General features: G+C 60.0%; 1 protein-coding gene across 1 annotated transcript in view; it reads left to right on the forward strand.

Moving 5' to 3' along the window:
* LOC141478348 (CXXC-type zinc finger protein 1-like) overlaps positions 1-18,145 on the forward strand; it is a gene marked incomplete at its 5' end in the record, with an annotated part of 41,130 nt that overhangs the window by 12,432 nt on the left and 10,553 nt on the right. The window contains 5 exons of the mRNA XM_074167434.1: positions 996-1,151; positions 4,356-4,382; positions 5,209-5,358; positions 10,879-10,986; positions 13,164-13,348. Coding sequence (XP_074023535.1) covers positions 996-1,151; positions 4,356-4,382; positions 5,209-5,358; positions 10,879-10,986; positions 13,164-13,348 — 626 coding nt within the window. The remainder of the gene's footprint in view (positions 1-995; positions 1,152-4,355; positions 4,383-5,208; positions 5,359-10,878; positions 10,987-13,163; positions 13,349-18,145) is intronic.

Consider the following 18,145-nt stretch of genomic DNA (forward strand, 5'->3'; position numbering starts at 1 on the left):
TCCCTGGATTCCTGGGTGTCGTTCCCCCCCCCCAGGACTCCTGGGTGCCCCCCCGGATGCCTGGCTCTTTCTTTTCGGGGGGGGGGGGGGGGGTACAGGTTCCCCCCCAACTCCTGGGTCCCCCAAGCTCCCTCCTGGGTGTCTGCCCCCCCCCCGAACTCCTGGGTCCCCCCCCTCAATGCCTGGGGTCCCCCCCCCCAAACTCCTTTGTCCCCCCCCACATACCTGGGTCCCCCCCAGATGCCTGTGTCCCCCCCACCTCCCCGGACACCTGGGTCCCTCTGGGTGGGGGTACGAGTTCCCCCCCCCCGAAACTCCTGTGTGTCCCCCCCCCGAGCTCCTGTGTCCCCCCCTGAACTCCTGCGTCCCCCCTGATACCTGGGTCCCCCCCAGATGCCTGTGTCCCCCCCCCTCCCCGGACACCTGGGTCCCTCTGGGTGGGGGTACGAGTCCCTCCCCCCCCAAACTCCTGTGTGTCCCCCCCCCCCGAGCTCCTGCGTCCCCCCGATACCTGGATCCCCCCCAGATGCCTGTGTCCCCCCCCTCCCCGGACACCTGGGTCCCTCTGGGTGGGGGTACGAGTTCCCCCCCCCAAACTCCTGTCTCCCCCCCCCCCCAAACTCCTGTGTCCCCCCCCCCCGAGCTCCTGCGTCCCCCCAATACCTGGGTCCCCCCCAGATGCCTGTGTCCCCCCCCCCTCCCCGGACACCTGGGTCCCTCTGGGTGGGGGTACGAGTCGTCCCCCCCCGAACTCCTGTGTCCCCCCCGATACCTGGGTCCCCCCCAGATGCCCGTGTCCCCCCCCCGATACCTGGATCCCCCCCAGATGCCTGTGTCCCCCCCCCCCCTCCCCGGACACCTGGGTCCCTCTGGGTGGGGGTACGAGTCCTCCCCCCGGGTGCCTGGACCCCCCCCCCCCCCAGATGCCTGGCGCCCCCCCGCCCCCCCCCCCCCCAAAAAACTGCCGTGTTTCCCCCCCCCCCCGCCTTCCCCAGATCAAGCGCTCTGCCCGCATGTGTGGGGAGTGCGAGGCGTGTCGGCGCCCCGAGGACTGCGGCCAGTGCGACTTCTGCCGCGACATGAAGAAGTTCGGGGGCCCCAACAAGATCCGCCAGAAGTGCCGGCTGCGGCAGTGCCAGCTGCGCGCACGCGTGAGTGCGGGGCCCTGGCGTGGCCTTAGCGTGTGCTCGGTGGGGGCTTGGCGTGGCCTTAGCGTGGGGACAGTGAGGGCTTTGTGTGGTGTCAGGGTCTGTTTCGTGTGGTCTCAGTGTGGTCTTAGCATGTGCTTGGCATGGCCTTAGCATGTGCTTGGCATGGCTTTGGTATGTCCTTAGTATGCGCTTGGCATGGCCTTAGTGTGTGCTCGGTGGGGGCTTGGCGTGGCCTTAGCGTGGGGACAGTGAGGGCTTTGTGTGGTGTCAGGGTCTCTTTCGTGTGGCCTTAGCGTGTGCTTGGCATGGCCTTAGCATGTGCTTGGCATGGCTTTGGTATGTCCTTAGTATGCGCTTGGCATGGCCTTAGTGTGTGCTCGGTGGGGGCTTGGCGTGGCCTTAGCGTGGGGACAGTGAGGGCTTTGTGTGGTGTCAGGGTCTCTTTCGTGTGGCCTTAGCGTGTGCTTTGTATGGCTTTAGCATGTGCTTGGCGTGGCCTTAGCGTGTGCTCAGGGAGGGCTTGGCATGGCCTTAGCGTGTGCTCAGGGAGGGCTTGGCAGGATCTTAGTGTGGGGACAGTGAGGGCTTTGTGTGGTGTCAGGGTCTGTTTGGTGTGGCCTTAGCGTGTGCTTGGCATGGCCTTAGCATGTGCTTGGCATGGCGTTAGTATGTCCTTAGTATGCGCTTGGCATGGCCTTAGCGTGTGCTCGGTGGGGGCTTGGCGTGGCCTTAGCGTGGGGACAGTGAGGGCTTTGTGTGGTGTCAGGGTCTGTTTGGTGTGGTCTTAGCGTGTGCTTGGCATGGCCTTAGCATGTGCTTGGCATGGCGTTAGTATGTCCTTAGTATGCACTTGGCATGGCCTTAGCGTGTGCTCGGTGGGGGCTTGGCGTGGCCTTAGCGTGGGGACAGTGAGGGCTTTGTGTGGTGTCAGGGTCTGTTTGGTGTGGCCTTAGCGTGTGCTTGGCATGGCCTTAGCATGTGCTTGGCATGGCGTTAGTATGTCCTTAGTATGCGCTTGGCATGGCCTTACCGTGTGCTTGGTGGGGGCTTGGCGTGGCCTTAGCGTGGGGACAGTGAGGGCTTTGTGTGGTGTCAGGGTCTGTTTGGTGTGGTCTCAGTGTGGCCTTAGCGTGTGCTTGGCGCGGCCTTAGCATGTGCTTGGCATGGCTTTAGTATGTCCTTAGTATGCGCTTGGCATGGCCTTAGCGTGTGCTCGGTGGGGGCTTGGCATGGCCCTGACGTGTCCCCCACGTGTTTCTGACATGTTCTTCTCCCCCCAACATGTTCTCAATGTGTCCCTGACGTGTCCCTCTCGTGTCCCCAACGTGTCCCTGACGTGTCCCTCTCCCCCACGTGTCCCCCCCATGTCCCTGTCGTGTCCCCCCCATGTCCCTGTCGTGTCCCCCAACATGTCCCCGACGTGTCCCTGACGTGTCCCCGTGTCCCCCATGTGTCCCTGACATGTCCCTCTCCCCCACGTGTCCCCCCCCCCCGTGTCCCTGTCGTGTCCCCCACGGGTCCCTCTCCCCCCGCCACGTGTCCCTGACGTGTCCCTCTCGTGTCCCTCTCGTGTCCCCCACGTGTCCCTCTCGTGTCCCCCACGGGTCCCTCTCCCCCCGCCACGTGTCCCTGACGTGTCCCTCTCGTGTCCCCAACGTGTCCCTGACGTGTCCCTCTCCCCCACGTGTCCCCCACGTGTCCCTCTCGTGTCCCCCACGGGTCCCTCTCCCCCCGCCACGTGTCCCTGACGTGTCCCTCTCGTGTCTCCGTGTCCCCCACGTGTCCCTGACGTGTCCGTGTCCCCCACGTGTCCCTCTCGTGTCCCCAACACGTCCCTCTCCCCCCACCACGTGTCCCCGATGTGTCCCTCTCGTGTCCCCGTGTCCCTGACGTGTCCCTCTCGTGTCCCTCTCGTGTCCCCCATGTGTCCCTGACGTGTCCCTCTCCCCCACGTGTCCCTCTCGTGTCCCCGACGTGTCCCTCTCCCCCACGTGTCCCTCTCGTGTCCCCAACACGTCCCTCTCCCCCCGCCACGTGTCCCCGACGTGTCCCTCTCGTGTCCCCGTGTCCCTGACGTGTCCCTCTCCCCCGCGTCCCCCATGTGTCCCTCTCGTGTCCCTCTCATGTCCCCCATGTGTCCCTGACGTGTCCCTCTCCCCCATGTGTCCCCCACGTGTCCCTCTCGTGTCCCCCACGGGTCCCTCTCCCCCTGCCACGTGTCCCTGACGTGTCCCCGTGTCCCCCACGTGTCCCTGACGTGTCCATGTCCCCCATGTGTCCCTGACGTGTCCCTCTCCCCCACGTGTCCCTCTCTTGTCCCCAACACGTCCCTCTCCCCCTGCCACGTGTCCCCGACGTGTCCCTCTCGTGTCCCCCACGTGTCCCTGACGTGTCCCTCTCCCCCACGTGTCCCTCTCGTGTCCCTCTCGTGTCTCCCACGGGTCCCTCTCCCCCCACCATGTGTCCCTGACGTGTCCCTCTCGTGTCCCCATGTCCCCCACGTGTCCCTGACGTGTCCGTGTCCCCCATGTGTCCCTGTCGTGTCCCTCTCGTGTCCCCAACACGTCCCTCTCCCCCCGCCACGTGTCCCTGACGTGTCCCTCTCGTGTCCCCGTGTCCCTGACGTGTCCCTCTCCCCCGCGTCCTCCATGTGTCCCTCTCGTGTCCCTCTCATGTCCCCCACGTGTCCCTGACGTGTCCCTCTCCCCCATGTGTCCCCCACGTGTCCCTCTCGTGTCCCCCACGGGTCCCTCTCCCCCACGTCCTCCACGTGTCCCTGACGTGTCCCTCTCGTGTCCCCGTGTCCCCCACGTGTCCCTGACGTGTCCCTCTCCCCCACGTGTCCCTCTCGTGTCCCTCTCGTGTCCCCGTGTCCCTGACGTGTCCCTCTCCCCCATGTGTCCCCCACGTGTCCCTCTCGTGTCTCCCACGGGTCCCTCTCCCCCCACCATGTGTCCCTGACGTGTCCCTCTCGTGTCCCCGTGTCCCCCACATGTCCCTGACGTGTCCGTGTCCCCCATGTGTCCCTGACGTGTCCCCCCCCGTGTCCCCAACACGTCCCTCTCCCCCCGCCACGTGTCCCTGACGTGTCCCCGTGTCCCTGACGTGTCCCTCTCCCCCACGTCCTCCACGTGTCCCTGACGTGTCCCTCTCGTGTCCCCGTGTCCCCCCCGTGTCCCTGACGTGTCCCTCTCCTCCCCCCAGGAGTCCTACAAGTACTTCCCCACCTCGGTGAGTCACCCCGACGTCTGGGGCCCTTTTGGGGGGGACAGGACACGGGGGGGGGGGAGTCCCCTCTGGGGGGGTGAGGGGGGGGCTCAGACTCTCCTGGGTCCCTTAGGGGGTGACATGGCGGGGGGGGGTCTGGGTTCCCCCCCAGGTGTCAATGGGGGGGGTCCCTTTGCGTCCCCTGGGGGTGCAAAGGGGGGGGTCCCTTTGGGTCCCCTCATTGTCAATGGGGGGGGGGTCCCCCCAAACTCCTGGGTCCCCTGGGGGGTGCAAAGGGGGGGGTCCCCAGACTCCTGGGTGTCAATGGGGGGGGGGGTCCCCAGACTTCTGGGTCCCCTGGGTGTCAATGGGGGGGGGGGGGTGTCCCCAAACTCCTGGGTCCCCTGGTTGTCAATGGTGGTGGTGGGGGGGTCCCCAAACTCCTGGGTCCCCTGTAGGGTGCAAAGGGGGGGTCCCCAGACTCCTGGGTGTCAATGGGGGGGGGTCCCCAGACTCTTGGGTCCCTTGAGGGTGCAGTGGGGGGGGGGTCCCCAGACTCCTGGGTGTCAATGTGGGGGGGTCCCCAGACTCTTGGGTCCCTTGAGGGTGCAGTGGGGGGGGGGGTCCCCAGACTCCTGGGTGTCAATGTGGGGGGTCCCCAGACTCTTGGGTCCCTTGAGGGTGCAGTGGGGGGGGGGGTCCCCAAACTCCTGGGTCCCCTGGGTGTCAATGGGGGGGGGGGGTCCCCAGACTCCTGGATCCCCTGGGGGTGAAATGGGGGGGGGGGTGTGGTCCTTGGGGATTGGGGGTGGGGGTGCCGGCGCCTGGGTGGGTGCTGACCCCCCCCCAGCTGGCGCGGGGGCGCGAGGGGGAGCTGGAGCTGCTGAAGGAGCAGCTGGGGGCGGGGGGGCCCCCCGAGCCCCTCTCGGACGAGGAGCTGCCGCTCGACCCCCGGCTCTACCAGGAGCTCTGCGCCGGCGCCTTCGACGAGCACGGCCTGGTGAGTGCCCCCCCCCCCGCAAAACCACCCTCCCCCCCCCCCAGCCCCCCCAGCCCCCCAAATTCTGCTCCGGGAACCCCAAATCCCTCCAAATCGGCCCTAAAATGCCTCAAAGTGTGCCCCAAAAGCTCTAAATTTCTCTTAAATCGGATTTAAATGCCCCAAATTCTGCCCCAGGGACCCCAAATCCCCCCAGAATTGCCCCAAAATGAATCCCGGGGACCCCAAATCCCCCCAGAATTGCCCCAAAATGAACCCCGGGGACCCCAAATTCCCCCAGAATTGCCCCAAAATGCACCCCGGGGACGCCAAATCCCCCTGGATTTGCCCCAAAATGCCCCAAAATGTGCCCCAGAGGCTCTAAATTCCTCTTAAATCAGACTTAAATGCCCCAAATTCTGCCCCGGGGACTCCAAATTCCTCCAAAATTGCCCCAAATTCTGCCCCGGGAACCCCAAATCCCCCCAGAATTGCCCCAAAATGAACCCTGGGGACCCCAAATCCCCCCAGAATTGCCCCAAAATGAACCCCGGGGACCCCAAATTCTTCCAAAGTTGCCCCAAATGAACCCTGGGGACCCCAAATCCCCCTGGATTTGCCCCAAAATGCCCCAAAATGCGCCCCAGAGGCTCTAAATTCCTCATAATCGGATTTAAATGCCCCAAATTCTGCCCCAGGGACCCCAAATCCCCCCAGAATTGCCCGAAAATGAATCCCGGGGACCCCAAATCCCCCCAGAATTGCCCCAAAATGCACCCCGGGGACCCCAAATCCCCCTGGATTTGCCCCAAAATGCCCCAAAATGCGCCCCAGAGGCTCTAAATTCCTCTTAAATCGGATTTAAATGCCCCAAATTCTGCCCCAGGGACCCCAAATCCCCCCAGAATTGCCCCAAAATGAATCCCGGGGACCCCAAATCCCCCCAGAATTGCCCCAAAATGCACCCCGGGGACCCCAAATCCCCCCAAATCGGCCCCAAAATGCCCCAAAATGCGCCCCAGAGGCTCTAAATTCCTCTTAAATCGGATTTAAATACCCCAAATTCTGCCCCAGGGACCCCAAATCCCCCCAGAATTGCCCCAAAATGAATGCCGGGGACCCCAAATCCCCCCAGAATTGCCCCAAAATGCACCGCGGGGACCCCAAATCCCCCTGGATTTGCCCCAAAATGCCCCAAAATGTGCCCCAGAGGCTCTAAATTCCTCTTAAATCGGATTTAAATGCCCCAAATTCTGCCCCAGGGACCCCAAATCCCCCCAGAATTGCCCCAAAATGAACCCTGGGGACCCCAAATTCTTCCAAAGTTGCCCCAAATGAATCCTGGGGACCCCAAATCTCCCTGGATTTGCCCCAAAATGCCCCAAAATGCGCCCCAGAGGCTCTAAATTCCTCCAAAATCGGACTTAAATGCCCCAAATTCTGCCCCAGGGACCCCAAATCCCCCCAGAATTGCCCCAAAATGAATCCCGGGGACCCCAAATCCCCCCAGAATTGCCCCAAAATGATTCCTGGGGACCCCAAATCCCCCCAGAATTGCCCCAAAATGAACCCCGGGGACCCCAAATCCCCCTGGATTTGCCCCAAAATGCCCCAAAACGTGACCCAGAGGCTCTAAATTCCTCTTAAATCGGATTTAAATGCCTCAAATTCTGCCCCAGGGACCCCAAATTCCTCCAAAATTGCCCCAAAATGAACCCTGGGGACCCCAAATTCCCCCAGAATTGCCCCAAAATGAACCCTGGGGACCCCAAATTCCCCCAGAATTGCCCCAAAATGAACCCTGGGGACCCCAAATTCTTCCAAAGTTGCCCCAAATGAATCCTGGGGACCCCAAATCCCCCTGGATTTGCCCCAAAATGCCCCAAAATGCGCCCCAGAGGCTCTAAATTCCTCCAAAATCGGACTTAAATGCCCCAAATTCTGCCCCAGGGACCCCAAATCCCCCCAGAATTGCCCCAAAATGAACCCTGGGGACCCCAAATCCCCCCAGAATTGCCCCAAAATGAACCCCGGGGACCCCAAATTCTTCCAAAGTTGCCCCAAATGAACCCTGGGGACCCCAAATCCCCCTGGATTTGCCCTAAAATGCCCCAAAATGTGCCCCAAAGGCTCTAAATTCCTCTTAAATCGGATTTAAATGCCCCAAATTCTGCCCCAGGGACCCCAAATCCCCCCAGAATTGCCCCAAAATGAACCCCGGGGACCCCAAATTCTTCCGAAGTTTCCCCAAATGAACCCTGGGGACCCCAAATCCCCCTGGATTTGCCCCCAAATGCCCCAAAATGCGCCCCAGAGGCTCTAAATTCCTCTTAAATAGGATTTAATTGCCCCAAATTCTGCCCCAGGGACCCCAAATCCCCCCAGAATTGCCCCAAAATGAATCCCGGGGACCCCAAATCCCCCCAGAATTGCCCCAAAATGAATCCCGGGGACCCCAAATCCCCCCAGAATTGCCCCAAAATGAATCCCGGGGACCCCAAATTCCCCCAGAATTGCCCCAAAATGCACCCCGGGGACCCCAAATCCCTCTGGATCGGCCCCAAAATGCACCCCAGAGGCTCTAAATTCCTCTTAAATCGGATTTAAATGCCCCAAATTCTGCCCCAGGGACCCCAAATTCCCCCAGAATTGCCCCAAAATGAATCCCGGGGACCCCAAATCCCCCCAGAATTGCCCCAAAATGCACCCCGGGGACCCCAAATCCCCCCAAATCGGCCCCAAAATGCCCCAAAATGCGCCCCAAAAGCTCTAAATTTCTCTTAAATCGGATTTAAATGCCCCAAATTCTGCCCCAGGGACCCCAAATCCCCCCAGAATTGCCCCAAAATGAATCCCGGGGACCCCAAATCCCTCTGGATTTGCCCCAAAATGCCCCAAAATGCGCCCCAAAGGCTCTAAATTCCTCCAAAATCAGACTTAAATGCCCCAAATTCTGCCCCAGGGACCCCAAATTCCCCCAGAATTGCCCCAAAATGAATCCCGGGGACCCCAAATCCCCCCAGAATTGCCCCAAAATGAACCCCGGGGACCCCAAATTGTTCCAAAGTTGCCCCAAATGAACCCTGGGGACCCCAAATCCCCCTGGATTTGCCCCAAAATGCGCCCCAGAGGCTCTAAATTCCTCCAAAATCAGACTTAAATGCCCCAAATTCTGCCCTAGGGACCCCAAATCCCCCCAGAATTGCCCCAAAATGAACCCTGGGGACCCCAAATCCCCCCAAAATTGCCCCAAAATGCACCCCGGGGACCCCAAATCCCCCTGGATTTGCCCTAAAATGCCCCAAAATGTGCCCCAAAGGCTCTAAATTCCTCTTAAATCGGATTTAAATGCCCGAAATTCTGCCCCAGGGACCCCAAATCCCCCCAGAATTGCCCCAAATTCGGCCCTGGGGACCCCAAATCCCCCCAGAATTGCCCCAAAATGCACCCCGGGGACCCCAAATCCCCCTGGATTTGCCCCAAAATGCCCCAAAATGTGCCCCAGAGGCTCTAAATTCCTCTTAAATCGGATTTAAATGCCTCAAATTCTGCCCCAGGGACCCTAAATTCCCCCAGAATTGCCCCAAAATGAACCCTGGGGACCCCAAATTCCCCCAAAATTGCCCCAAAATGCACCCCGGGGACCCCAAATCCCCCTGGATTTGCCCTAAAATGCCCCAAAATGTGCCCCAAAGGCTCTAAATTCCTCTTAAATCGGATTTAAATGCCCCAAATTCTGCCCCAGGGACCCCAAATTCCTCCAAAATTGCCCCAAAATGAACCCTGGGGACCCCAAATTCCCCCAGAATTGCCCCAAAATGAACCCCGGGGACCCCAAATTCTTCCAAAGTTGCCCCAAAATGCACCCCGGGGACCCCAAATCCCCCTGGATTTGCCCCAAAATGCCCCAAAATGCGCCCCAAAGGCTCTAAATTCCTCCAAAATCGGACTTAAATGCCCCAAATTCTGCCCCAGGGACCCCAAATCCCCCCAGAATTGCCCCAAAATGAATCCCGGGGACCCCAAATCCCCCCAGAATTGCCCCAAAATGCACCCCGGGGACCCCAAATCCCCCTGGATTTGCCCTAAAATGCCCCAAAATGCGCCCCAAAGGCTCTAAATTGCTCCAAAATTGGACTTAAATGCCCCAAATTCTGCCCCAGGGACCCAAAATGCCCAGAATTTGCCCCAAAAATGTCCAGAATTTGCCCCAAGGACCCCAATTTCACCCGGTTTTGCCCCAAAATGTGCCCCAGAGGCTCTAAATTGCTCCAAAATCAGACTTAAATGCCCCAAATTCTGCCCCGGGGACCCCAAATTCCTCCAAAATTGCCCCAAAATGCCCAGAATTTGCCCCAGGGAACCCCAAATCCCCCCCCCCGGGGGCTCACGGACCCACCCAGACGTGTTTTAAGCGTGTTCAGGCATGTAGAGAGGGCTTTTAAGCATGTTTCGGTGCACGGGCGTGTTTTAAACGTGTTGAAGTATGTCAAGGCGTGTTTTAATTATGTTTAGGCGGGTAGAGGTGGTTTAAGCTAAAGGCGTGTTTTAAACGTGTTTGGGTGGGCCCAAGCATGTTTTAAGCATGTTTGCGTACGTAGATATGTTTTAAGCGTGTTTAGTCACACCAATGCGTGTTTAAAGCATATTTGGGTGGGTCTAAACATGTTTTAAGCATGTTCTAAGCATGTTGAGGTGTCTTTTGGCATACTAAGATGTGTTCTAAGTGTGTTTAAGGACACCGAGACATGCTTTCAGCATGTTTTTGCGTGTCAAGATGTGTTTTTACATGTCGAGGCATGCTTTAAGTACGTCGGGGCGTGTTTTTAGAACACGGGATTTATTTTTGCTCCGTGTTGGGGCGTGGTTTTGGGGTGTTCAGACGTGTTTTAGCTACGTTCACGCATGTTGATGTATGTTTTAAGCATGTTTGGGCACCCCAAGGCGTGTTTTAAGCGTGTTGAGTCCCACCAAGGTGTATTTTAAACATGTTTGGGCACCCAAAGGCGTGTTTTTAAGTGTGTTTTCCTGTGTCGGGGTGTCTTCCTGTGTCGGGGCATGTTTTTGAGGTGCTCAGGCGTGTTTTAGCTATGTTCACACATGTCGATGTGTGTTTTAAGCGTGTTTGGGCGCCCTGAGGTGTGTTTTAAGCATGTCTAAGCATGTAGAGGCATGTTTTAAGCGTGTTGAGTCACACCAAGGCGTATTTTAAATACGTTTTGGCACCCCAAGGCGTGTTTTCAAACGTGTTTTCCGATGTCGGGGCATGTTATTGGGGTGCTCAGGCGTGTTTTAGCTATGTTCACACATGTCGATGTGTGTTTTAAGCATGTTTGAGGACCCCGAGGCACGTTTTAAGCATGTCTAAGCATGTAGAGGCATGTTTTCAGCGTGTTGAGTCCCACCAAGGTGTATTTTAAACATGTTTGGGCACCCAAAGGCGTGTTTTTAAGCGTGTTTTGCCACGTCGGGGCATGTTTTCCCGTGTCGGGGCGTGTTGGGAGGGTGCTGAGGCGTGTTCTTGGCGTGTCCCCGCCGCAGCCGTGGCTCAGCGACCCCGAGGACGCCCCGTTCCTGGACCCCGTCCTGCGCAAACGCGCCGTCAAAGTCAAACACGTCAAGCGTCGGGAGAAGAAATCGGACAAAAAGGTACCGCCCCCCCCCCCACAGGGGTTACTGGGAGTCACTGGGAGATACTGGGAGGACATTAAGGAGCTTCTGGTTGGCACTGGGAGGCCCTGGGGGCTACTGGGAGTCACTGGGGACTACTGGGAAGGCTTTTAGGAGCTTCTGGTGGGCACTGGGAGGTACTGGTGGGGTGTTGGTGGTTACTGGGAGTCACTGGGAGATACTGGGAGGACATTAAGGAGCTTCTGGTTGGCACTGGGAGGCCCTGGGAGCTACTGGGAGTCACTGGGGACTACTGGGAAGGCTTTTAGGAGCTTCTGGTGGGCACTGGGAGGTACTGGTGGGGTGTTGGTGGTTACTGGGAGTCACTGGGAGATACTGGGAGGACATTAAGGAGCTTCTGGTTGGCACTGGGAGGCCCTGGGAGCTACTGGGAGTCACTGGGGACTACTGGGAAGGCTTTTAGGAGCTTCTGGTGGGCACTGGGAGGCCCTGGGGGCTACTGGGAGTCACTGGGAAGGCTACTGGGAGGTACTGGTGGGGTGTTGGTGGTTACTGGGATGCCCCGGGGGGTACTGGGAGTCACTGGAAGCGCTGCTGGGAGCTTCTGGTGGGCACTGGGAGTCACTGGGGGCTACTGGGAGTCACACTGGGAGGGCTACTGGTAGGGACTGGTGGGGTGTTGGTGGTTACTGGGGGCTACTGAGAGGTACTGGTGGGATGCTGGTGGCTACTGGGAGTCACTGGGGGCTACTGGGAGTCACACTTGGGGCTACTGGGAGATACTGGTGGGGTGCTGGTGGTTACTGGGATACTGGGATGCCCCGGGGGGGTACTGGGAGTCACTGGAAGCGCTGCTGGGAGCTTCTGGTGGGCACTGGGAGTCACTGGGGGCTACTGGGAGTCACACTGGGAGGGCTACTGGTAGGTATTGGTGGGGTGTTGGTGGTTACTGGGAGTCACTGGGGGCTACTGAGAGGTACTGGTGGGATGCTGGGGGCTACTGGGAGTCACTGGGAGGTACTGGTGGGGTGCTGGTGGTTACTGGGATACTGGGATGCTCCGGGGGGTACTGGGAGTCACTGGAAGCGCTGCTGGGAGCTTCTGGTGGGCACTGGGAGTCACTGGGGGCTACTGGGAGTCACACTGGGAGGGCTACTGGTAGGTACTGGTGGGGTGTTGGTGGTTACTGGGAGTCACTGGGGGCTACTGAGAGGTACTGGTGGGATGCTGGTGGCTACTGGGAGGCCCTGGGAGGGCTACTGGGAGTCACTGGGAGGGCTACTGGTAGGTACTGGTGGGGTGTTGGTGGTTACTGGGATACTGGGATGCCCCGGGGGGTACTGGGAGTCACTGGAAGCGCTGCTGGGAGCTTCTGGTGGGCACTGGGAGTCACTGGGGGCTACTGGGAGTCACACTGGGAGGGCTACTGGTAGGTACTGGTGGGGTGTTGGTGGTTACTGGGGGCTACTGAGAGGTACTGGTGGGATGCTGGTGGCTACTGGGAGTCACTGGGGGCTACTGGGAGTCACTGGGAAGGCTACTGGGAGGTACTGGTGGGGTATTGGGGGTTACTGGGAGGCCCTGGGAGGACTACTGGGAGTCGCTGGGGGCTACTGAGAGGTACTGGTGGGATGCTGGTGGCTACTGGGAGTCACTGGGGGCTACTGGGAGTCACTGGGAAGGCTACTGGGAGGTACTGGTGGGGTATTGGTGGTTACTGGGATGCCCCGGGGGGTACTGGGAGTCACTGGAAGCGCTGCTGGGAGCTTCTGGTGGCTACTGGGAGTCACTGGGGGCTACTGGGAGTCACACTGGGAGGGCTACTGGTAGGTACTGGTGGGGTGTTGGTGGTTACTGGGGGCTACTGAGAGGTACTGGTGGGATGCTGGTGGCTACTGGGAGTCACTGGGGGCTACTGGGAGTCGCTGGGGGCTACTGAGAGGTACTGGTGGGATGATGGTGGCTACTGGGAGTCACTGGGGGCTACTGGGAGTCACTGGGAAGGCTACTGGGAGGTACTGGTGGGGTATTGGGGGTTACTGGGATGCCCTGGGTGTTACTGGGAGTCACTGGGGGTTACTGGAAGGGCTACTGAGAGCTCCCGGTAACCACCGGGTGGGCTCCAGGTGTCCCCCCTCCACCCCGGGGTGTTGCTGGGGCTCCTTACTGGTGCTGACTGGTGGTTACTGGTGCAGAAGGAGGAACGGTACAAGCGGCACCGGCAGCGGCCGCGGCACCGGGAGCGGAGCCGGCACCCGGAGCGTCCCGACGCCCGCGACCCCGCCGGGCTGGGCCAGTGCCTGGGCCCCGGCTGCACCCGCCCCGCGCGGCCCCCCTCCAAGTACTGCAGCGAGGCCTGCGGCGTCAAGCTGGCCGCCAAGTGAGTTAGAAACCAGTACAAACCAGTACAGACCAGTAGAAACCAGTAGGGAGGAGCGGGGAGGAGTGGGGAGGGCGGTCGACCCCCGTGGTGCCCCCGTCATCCAAGCGCTGGGGGGAGGGTGGTGGTGTCGAGCTGGATGTCAGGTGAATATAGACCAGTGTAAACCAGCATAGACCAGTAGAAACCAGTACAGACCATTATAAACCAGTACAGACCAGTAGAAACCAGTAGGGAGTAGTAGGGAGTGCGACAGACCCCTGTGGTGCCCCAGTCATCCAAGCGCTGGGGGGAGGGTGGTGGTGTCGAGCTGGATGTCAGGTGAGTACAGACCAGTATAAACCAGTATGGACCGGTATAAACCAGTACAGACCATTATAAACCAGTACAGACCAGTAGAAAGCAGTAGGGAGTAGTAGGGGGTGCGACAGACCCCTGTGGTGCCCCAGTCATCCAAGCGCTGGGGGGAGGGTGGTGGTGTCGAGCTGGATGTCGGGTGAATATAGACCAGTGTAAACCAGCATAGACCAGTAGAAACCAGTACAGACCATTATAAACCAGTACGGACCAGTAGAAACCAGTACGGACCAGTAGAAAGCAGTAGGGAGTAGTAGGGAGTGTGACAGACCCCTGTGGTGCCCCCGTCATCCAAGCGCTGGGGGGAGGGTGGTAATGTCCAGCTGGATGTCAGGTGAATATAGACCAGTGTAAACCAGCATAGACCAGTAGAAACCAGTACAGACCAGTAGAAACCAGTACGGACCAGTAGAAACCAGTAGGGAGTAGTATGGAGTGCGACAGACCCTTGTGGTGCCCCAGTCATCCAAGCGCTGGGGGGAGGGTGGTAATGTCCAGCTGGATGTCAGGTGAATATAGACCAGTAGAAACCAGTACAGACCATTATAAACCAGTACGGGCCAGTAGAAACCAGTAGGGAGTAGTATGGAGTGCGACAGACCCTTGTGGTGCCCCAGTCATCCAAGCGCTGGGGGGAGGGTGGTGATGTCCAGCTGGATGTCAGGTGAATATAGACCAGTGTAAACCAGCATAGACCAGTAGAAACCAGTACAGACCATTATAAACCAGTACGGGCCAGTAGAAAGCAGTAGGGAGTAGTAGGGAGTGTGACAGACCCCTGTGGTGCCCCCGTCATCCAAGCGCTGGGGGGAGGGTGGTGGTGTCCAGCTGGATGTCAGGTGAGTATAGACCAGTAGAAACCAGTACAGACCAGTATAAACCAGTACGGACCAATAGGAACCAGTACAGACCAGTAGAAACCAGTAGGGAGTAGTAGGGAGTGTGACAGACCCCTGTGGTGCCCCCGTCATCCAAGCGCTGGGGGGAGGGTGGTGGTGTCGAGCTGGATGTCGGGTGAGTACAAACCAGTGTAAACCAGCATAGACCAGTAGAAACCAGTACAGACCATTATAAACCAGTACAGACCAGTAGAAACCAGTAGGGAGTAGTAGGGAGTATGACAGACCCCTGTGGTGCCTCCGTCATCCAAGCGCTGGGGGGAGGGTGGTGGTGTCAAGCTGGATGTCGGGTGAGTACAGACCAGTATAAACCAGTACAGAGTGGTATAAACCAGTACAGACCATTATAGACCAGTACGGACCAGTAAAAACCAGTAGGGAGTGCGACAGACCCCTGTGGTGCCCCCGTCATCCAAGCGCTGGGGGGAGGGTGGTGGTATCCAGTTCGCTACTGGGGTACAGAGTACAGACCAGTGTGGACCAGTATAGACCAGTATAGACCAGTTCACACCAGAACCCTGCCAGATGCTGCAGTGGATCCCCCGCAGATCCCGGGGTGTCGGGGATCCTCCCCGGGGTCCCGGTCAGAGAGAGGGGCACCCCCCAGTGGATCCCAAACTGGATCCCAGTAGGCCCCGCCCTGGATCCCAGTGGATCCAACCCCAGATCCCAGTAGGTCCCTGTCCTGGATCCCAGTAGGTCCCCACCATGGATCCCAGTAGGTCCCCACCATGGATCCCAGTAGGTCCCTGCCCTGGATCCCAGTGGATCCCAGTAGGTCCCCACCATGGATCCCAGTAAGCCCCGCCCTGCATCCCAGTGGATCCCAGTAGATCCCTGTCCTGGGTCCCAGTGGATCCCAGTGGATCGTGCCTTGGATCCCAGTAGGTCCCGCCCTGGATCCCGGTGGATTCCCATCTTGGATCCCAGTAGCGTGTTGCCCGCCCCGCGTATCCCAGTGGTTCCCAGTAGATCCCCACCATGGATCCCAGTAGTCCCATGCTGGATCCTAGTGGATCCCCACCATGGATCCCAGTAGGTCCTGCCCTGGATCCCAGTGGATTGTGCCCTGGATCCCAGTAGGCCCTGTCCTGGATCCCAATGGATTCCCACACCCAGCTCCAGGTGAATCCAACCCTTTATCCCAGTGGATCCCAACCCCGGATCCCAGTAGGCCCCACCCTGGATCCCAGTGGATCCAGCCCCAGATCCCAGTAGGCCCCACTGTGGATCCCAGTGGATCCTAGTGTATCCCTGTCCTGGATCCCAGTAAGCCCCGCCCTGGACACCAGTTGATCCCAGTGGATCCCAACCCCGGATCCCAGTAGGCCCCACCCTGGATCCCAGTGGATCCAGCCCCAGATCCCAGTAGGCCCCACTGTGGATCCCAGTGGATCCCAGTATATCCCTGTCCAGGATCCCAGTAAGCCCCGCCCTGGACACCAGTTGATCCCAGTAGATCCCCACTGTGAGTCCCAGTAGGCCCCACCCTGGATCCCAGTAGATCCCCAGCATGGATGCCGGTAGGCCCTGCCCTGGATCCCAGTGGATCCAACCCTGAATCCCAGTGGATCCCAGTAGGCCCCACCAGGGATCCCAGTGTATCCTGCCCTGGAGGGCCCCCCCCCATCCCCCAGCCGGATCTATGATATCCCTCCGCAGTGGATCCCAGACCAGATCATGGGGATCCCGGACCAGATCCCAGAGATCCTGGACCAGATCCCGGGGATCCCGAGGTCCTGGGGCATTTGGGACCCCCCAGGACAGCCCCATTGACCCCCCCCCGTGTCCCTCCCCCCCCCCAGCCGGATCTATGATATCCCTCCACAGTGGATCCCAGACTAGATCCCAGGGATCCCGGACCAGATCCTGCGGATCCTGGACCAGATCCCGGGAATCTCGAGGTCCTGGGGCATTGGGGTCCCCCTGGACGGCCCCATTGACCCCATGTCCCCCCCCATCCCTCAGCCGGATCTATGATATCCCTCCGCAGTGGATCCCGGACCAGATCCCAGGGATCGCGGACCAGATCCTGCGGATCCTGGACCAGATCCCGGGGATCCCGAGGTCCTGGGGCATTGGGAACCCCCCGGGATGCCCCCATTGACCCCATGTCCCCCCCCATCCCTCAGCCGGATCTATGATATCCCTCCGCAGTGGATCCCGGACCAGATCCCAGGGATCCCGGACCAGATCCTGCAGATCCTGGACCAGATCCCGAGGTCCTGGGGCATTGGGGTCCCCCAGGGATGCCCCCATTGACCCCATGTCCCCCCCCATCCCTCAGCCGGATCTATGATATCCCTCCGCAGTGGATCCCAGACCAGATCCCGGGGATCCCAGACCAGATCCCAGAGATCCCAGACCAGATCCTGGGGATCCCGAGGTCCTGGGGCATTTGGGACCCCCCAGGACAGCCCCATTGACCCCCCCCGTGTCCCTCCCACCCCAACCGGATCTATGATATCCCTCCGCAGTGGATCCCGGACCAGATCATGGGGATCCCGGACCAGATCCCAGAGATCCTGGACCAGATCCCGGGGATCCCAGACCAGATCCCGGGGATCCTGAGGTCCTGGGGCATTGGGAACCCCCGGGATGCCCCCATTGACCCCATGTCCCCCCCCATCCCCCAGCTGGATCTATGATATCCCTCCACAGTGGATCCCAGACCAGATCCCAGGGATCCCGGACCAGATCCTGCGGATCCTGGACCAGATCCTGGGGATCCCGAGGTCCTGGGGCATTGGTGTCCCCCAGGGATGCCCCCATTGACCCCATGTCCCCCCCCATCCCTCAGCCGGATCTATGATATCCCTCCGCAGTGGATCCCGGACCAGATCCCAGGGATCGCGGACCAGATCCTGCGGATCCTGGACCAGATCCCGGGGATCCCGAGGTCCTGGGGCATTGGGATCCCCCAGGGATGCCCCCATTGACCCCATGTCCCCCCCCATCCCTCAGCCGGATCTATGATATCCCTCCGCAGTGGATCCCGGACCAGATCCCAGGGATCCCGGACCAGATCCTGCAGATCCTGGACCAGATCCCGAGGTCCTGGGGCATTGGGGTCCCCCAGGGATGCCCCCATTGACCCCATGTCCCCCCCCATCCCTCAGCCGGATCTATGATATCCCTCCGCAGTGGATCCCAGACCAGATCCCGGGGATCCCAGACCAGATCCCAGAGATCCCAGACCAGATCCTGGGGATCCCGAGGTCCTGGGGCATTTGGGACCCCCCAGGACAGCCCCATTGACCCCCCCCGTGTCCCTCCCACCCCAACCGGATCTATGATATCCCTCCGCAGTGGATCCCGGACCAGATCATGGGGATCCCGGACCAGATCCCAGAGATCCTGGACCAGATCCCGGGGATCCCAGACCAGATCCCGGGGATCCTGAGGTCCTGGGGCATTGGGAACCCCCGGGATGCCCCCATTGACCCCATGTCCCCCCCCATCCCCCAGCTGGATCTATGATATCCCTCCACAGTGGATCCCAGACCAGATCCCAGGGATCCCGGACCAGATCCTGCGGATC

The sequence above is a fragment of the Numenius arquata genome, unplaced genomic scaffold (assembly GCF_964106895.1).
Source record: "Numenius arquata unplaced genomic scaffold, bNumArq3.hap1.1 HAP1_SCAFFOLD_978, whole genome shotgun sequence".
Classification (NCBI taxonomy): domain Eukaryota; kingdom Metazoa; phylum Chordata; class Aves; order Charadriiformes; family Scolopacidae; genus Numenius; species Numenius arquata.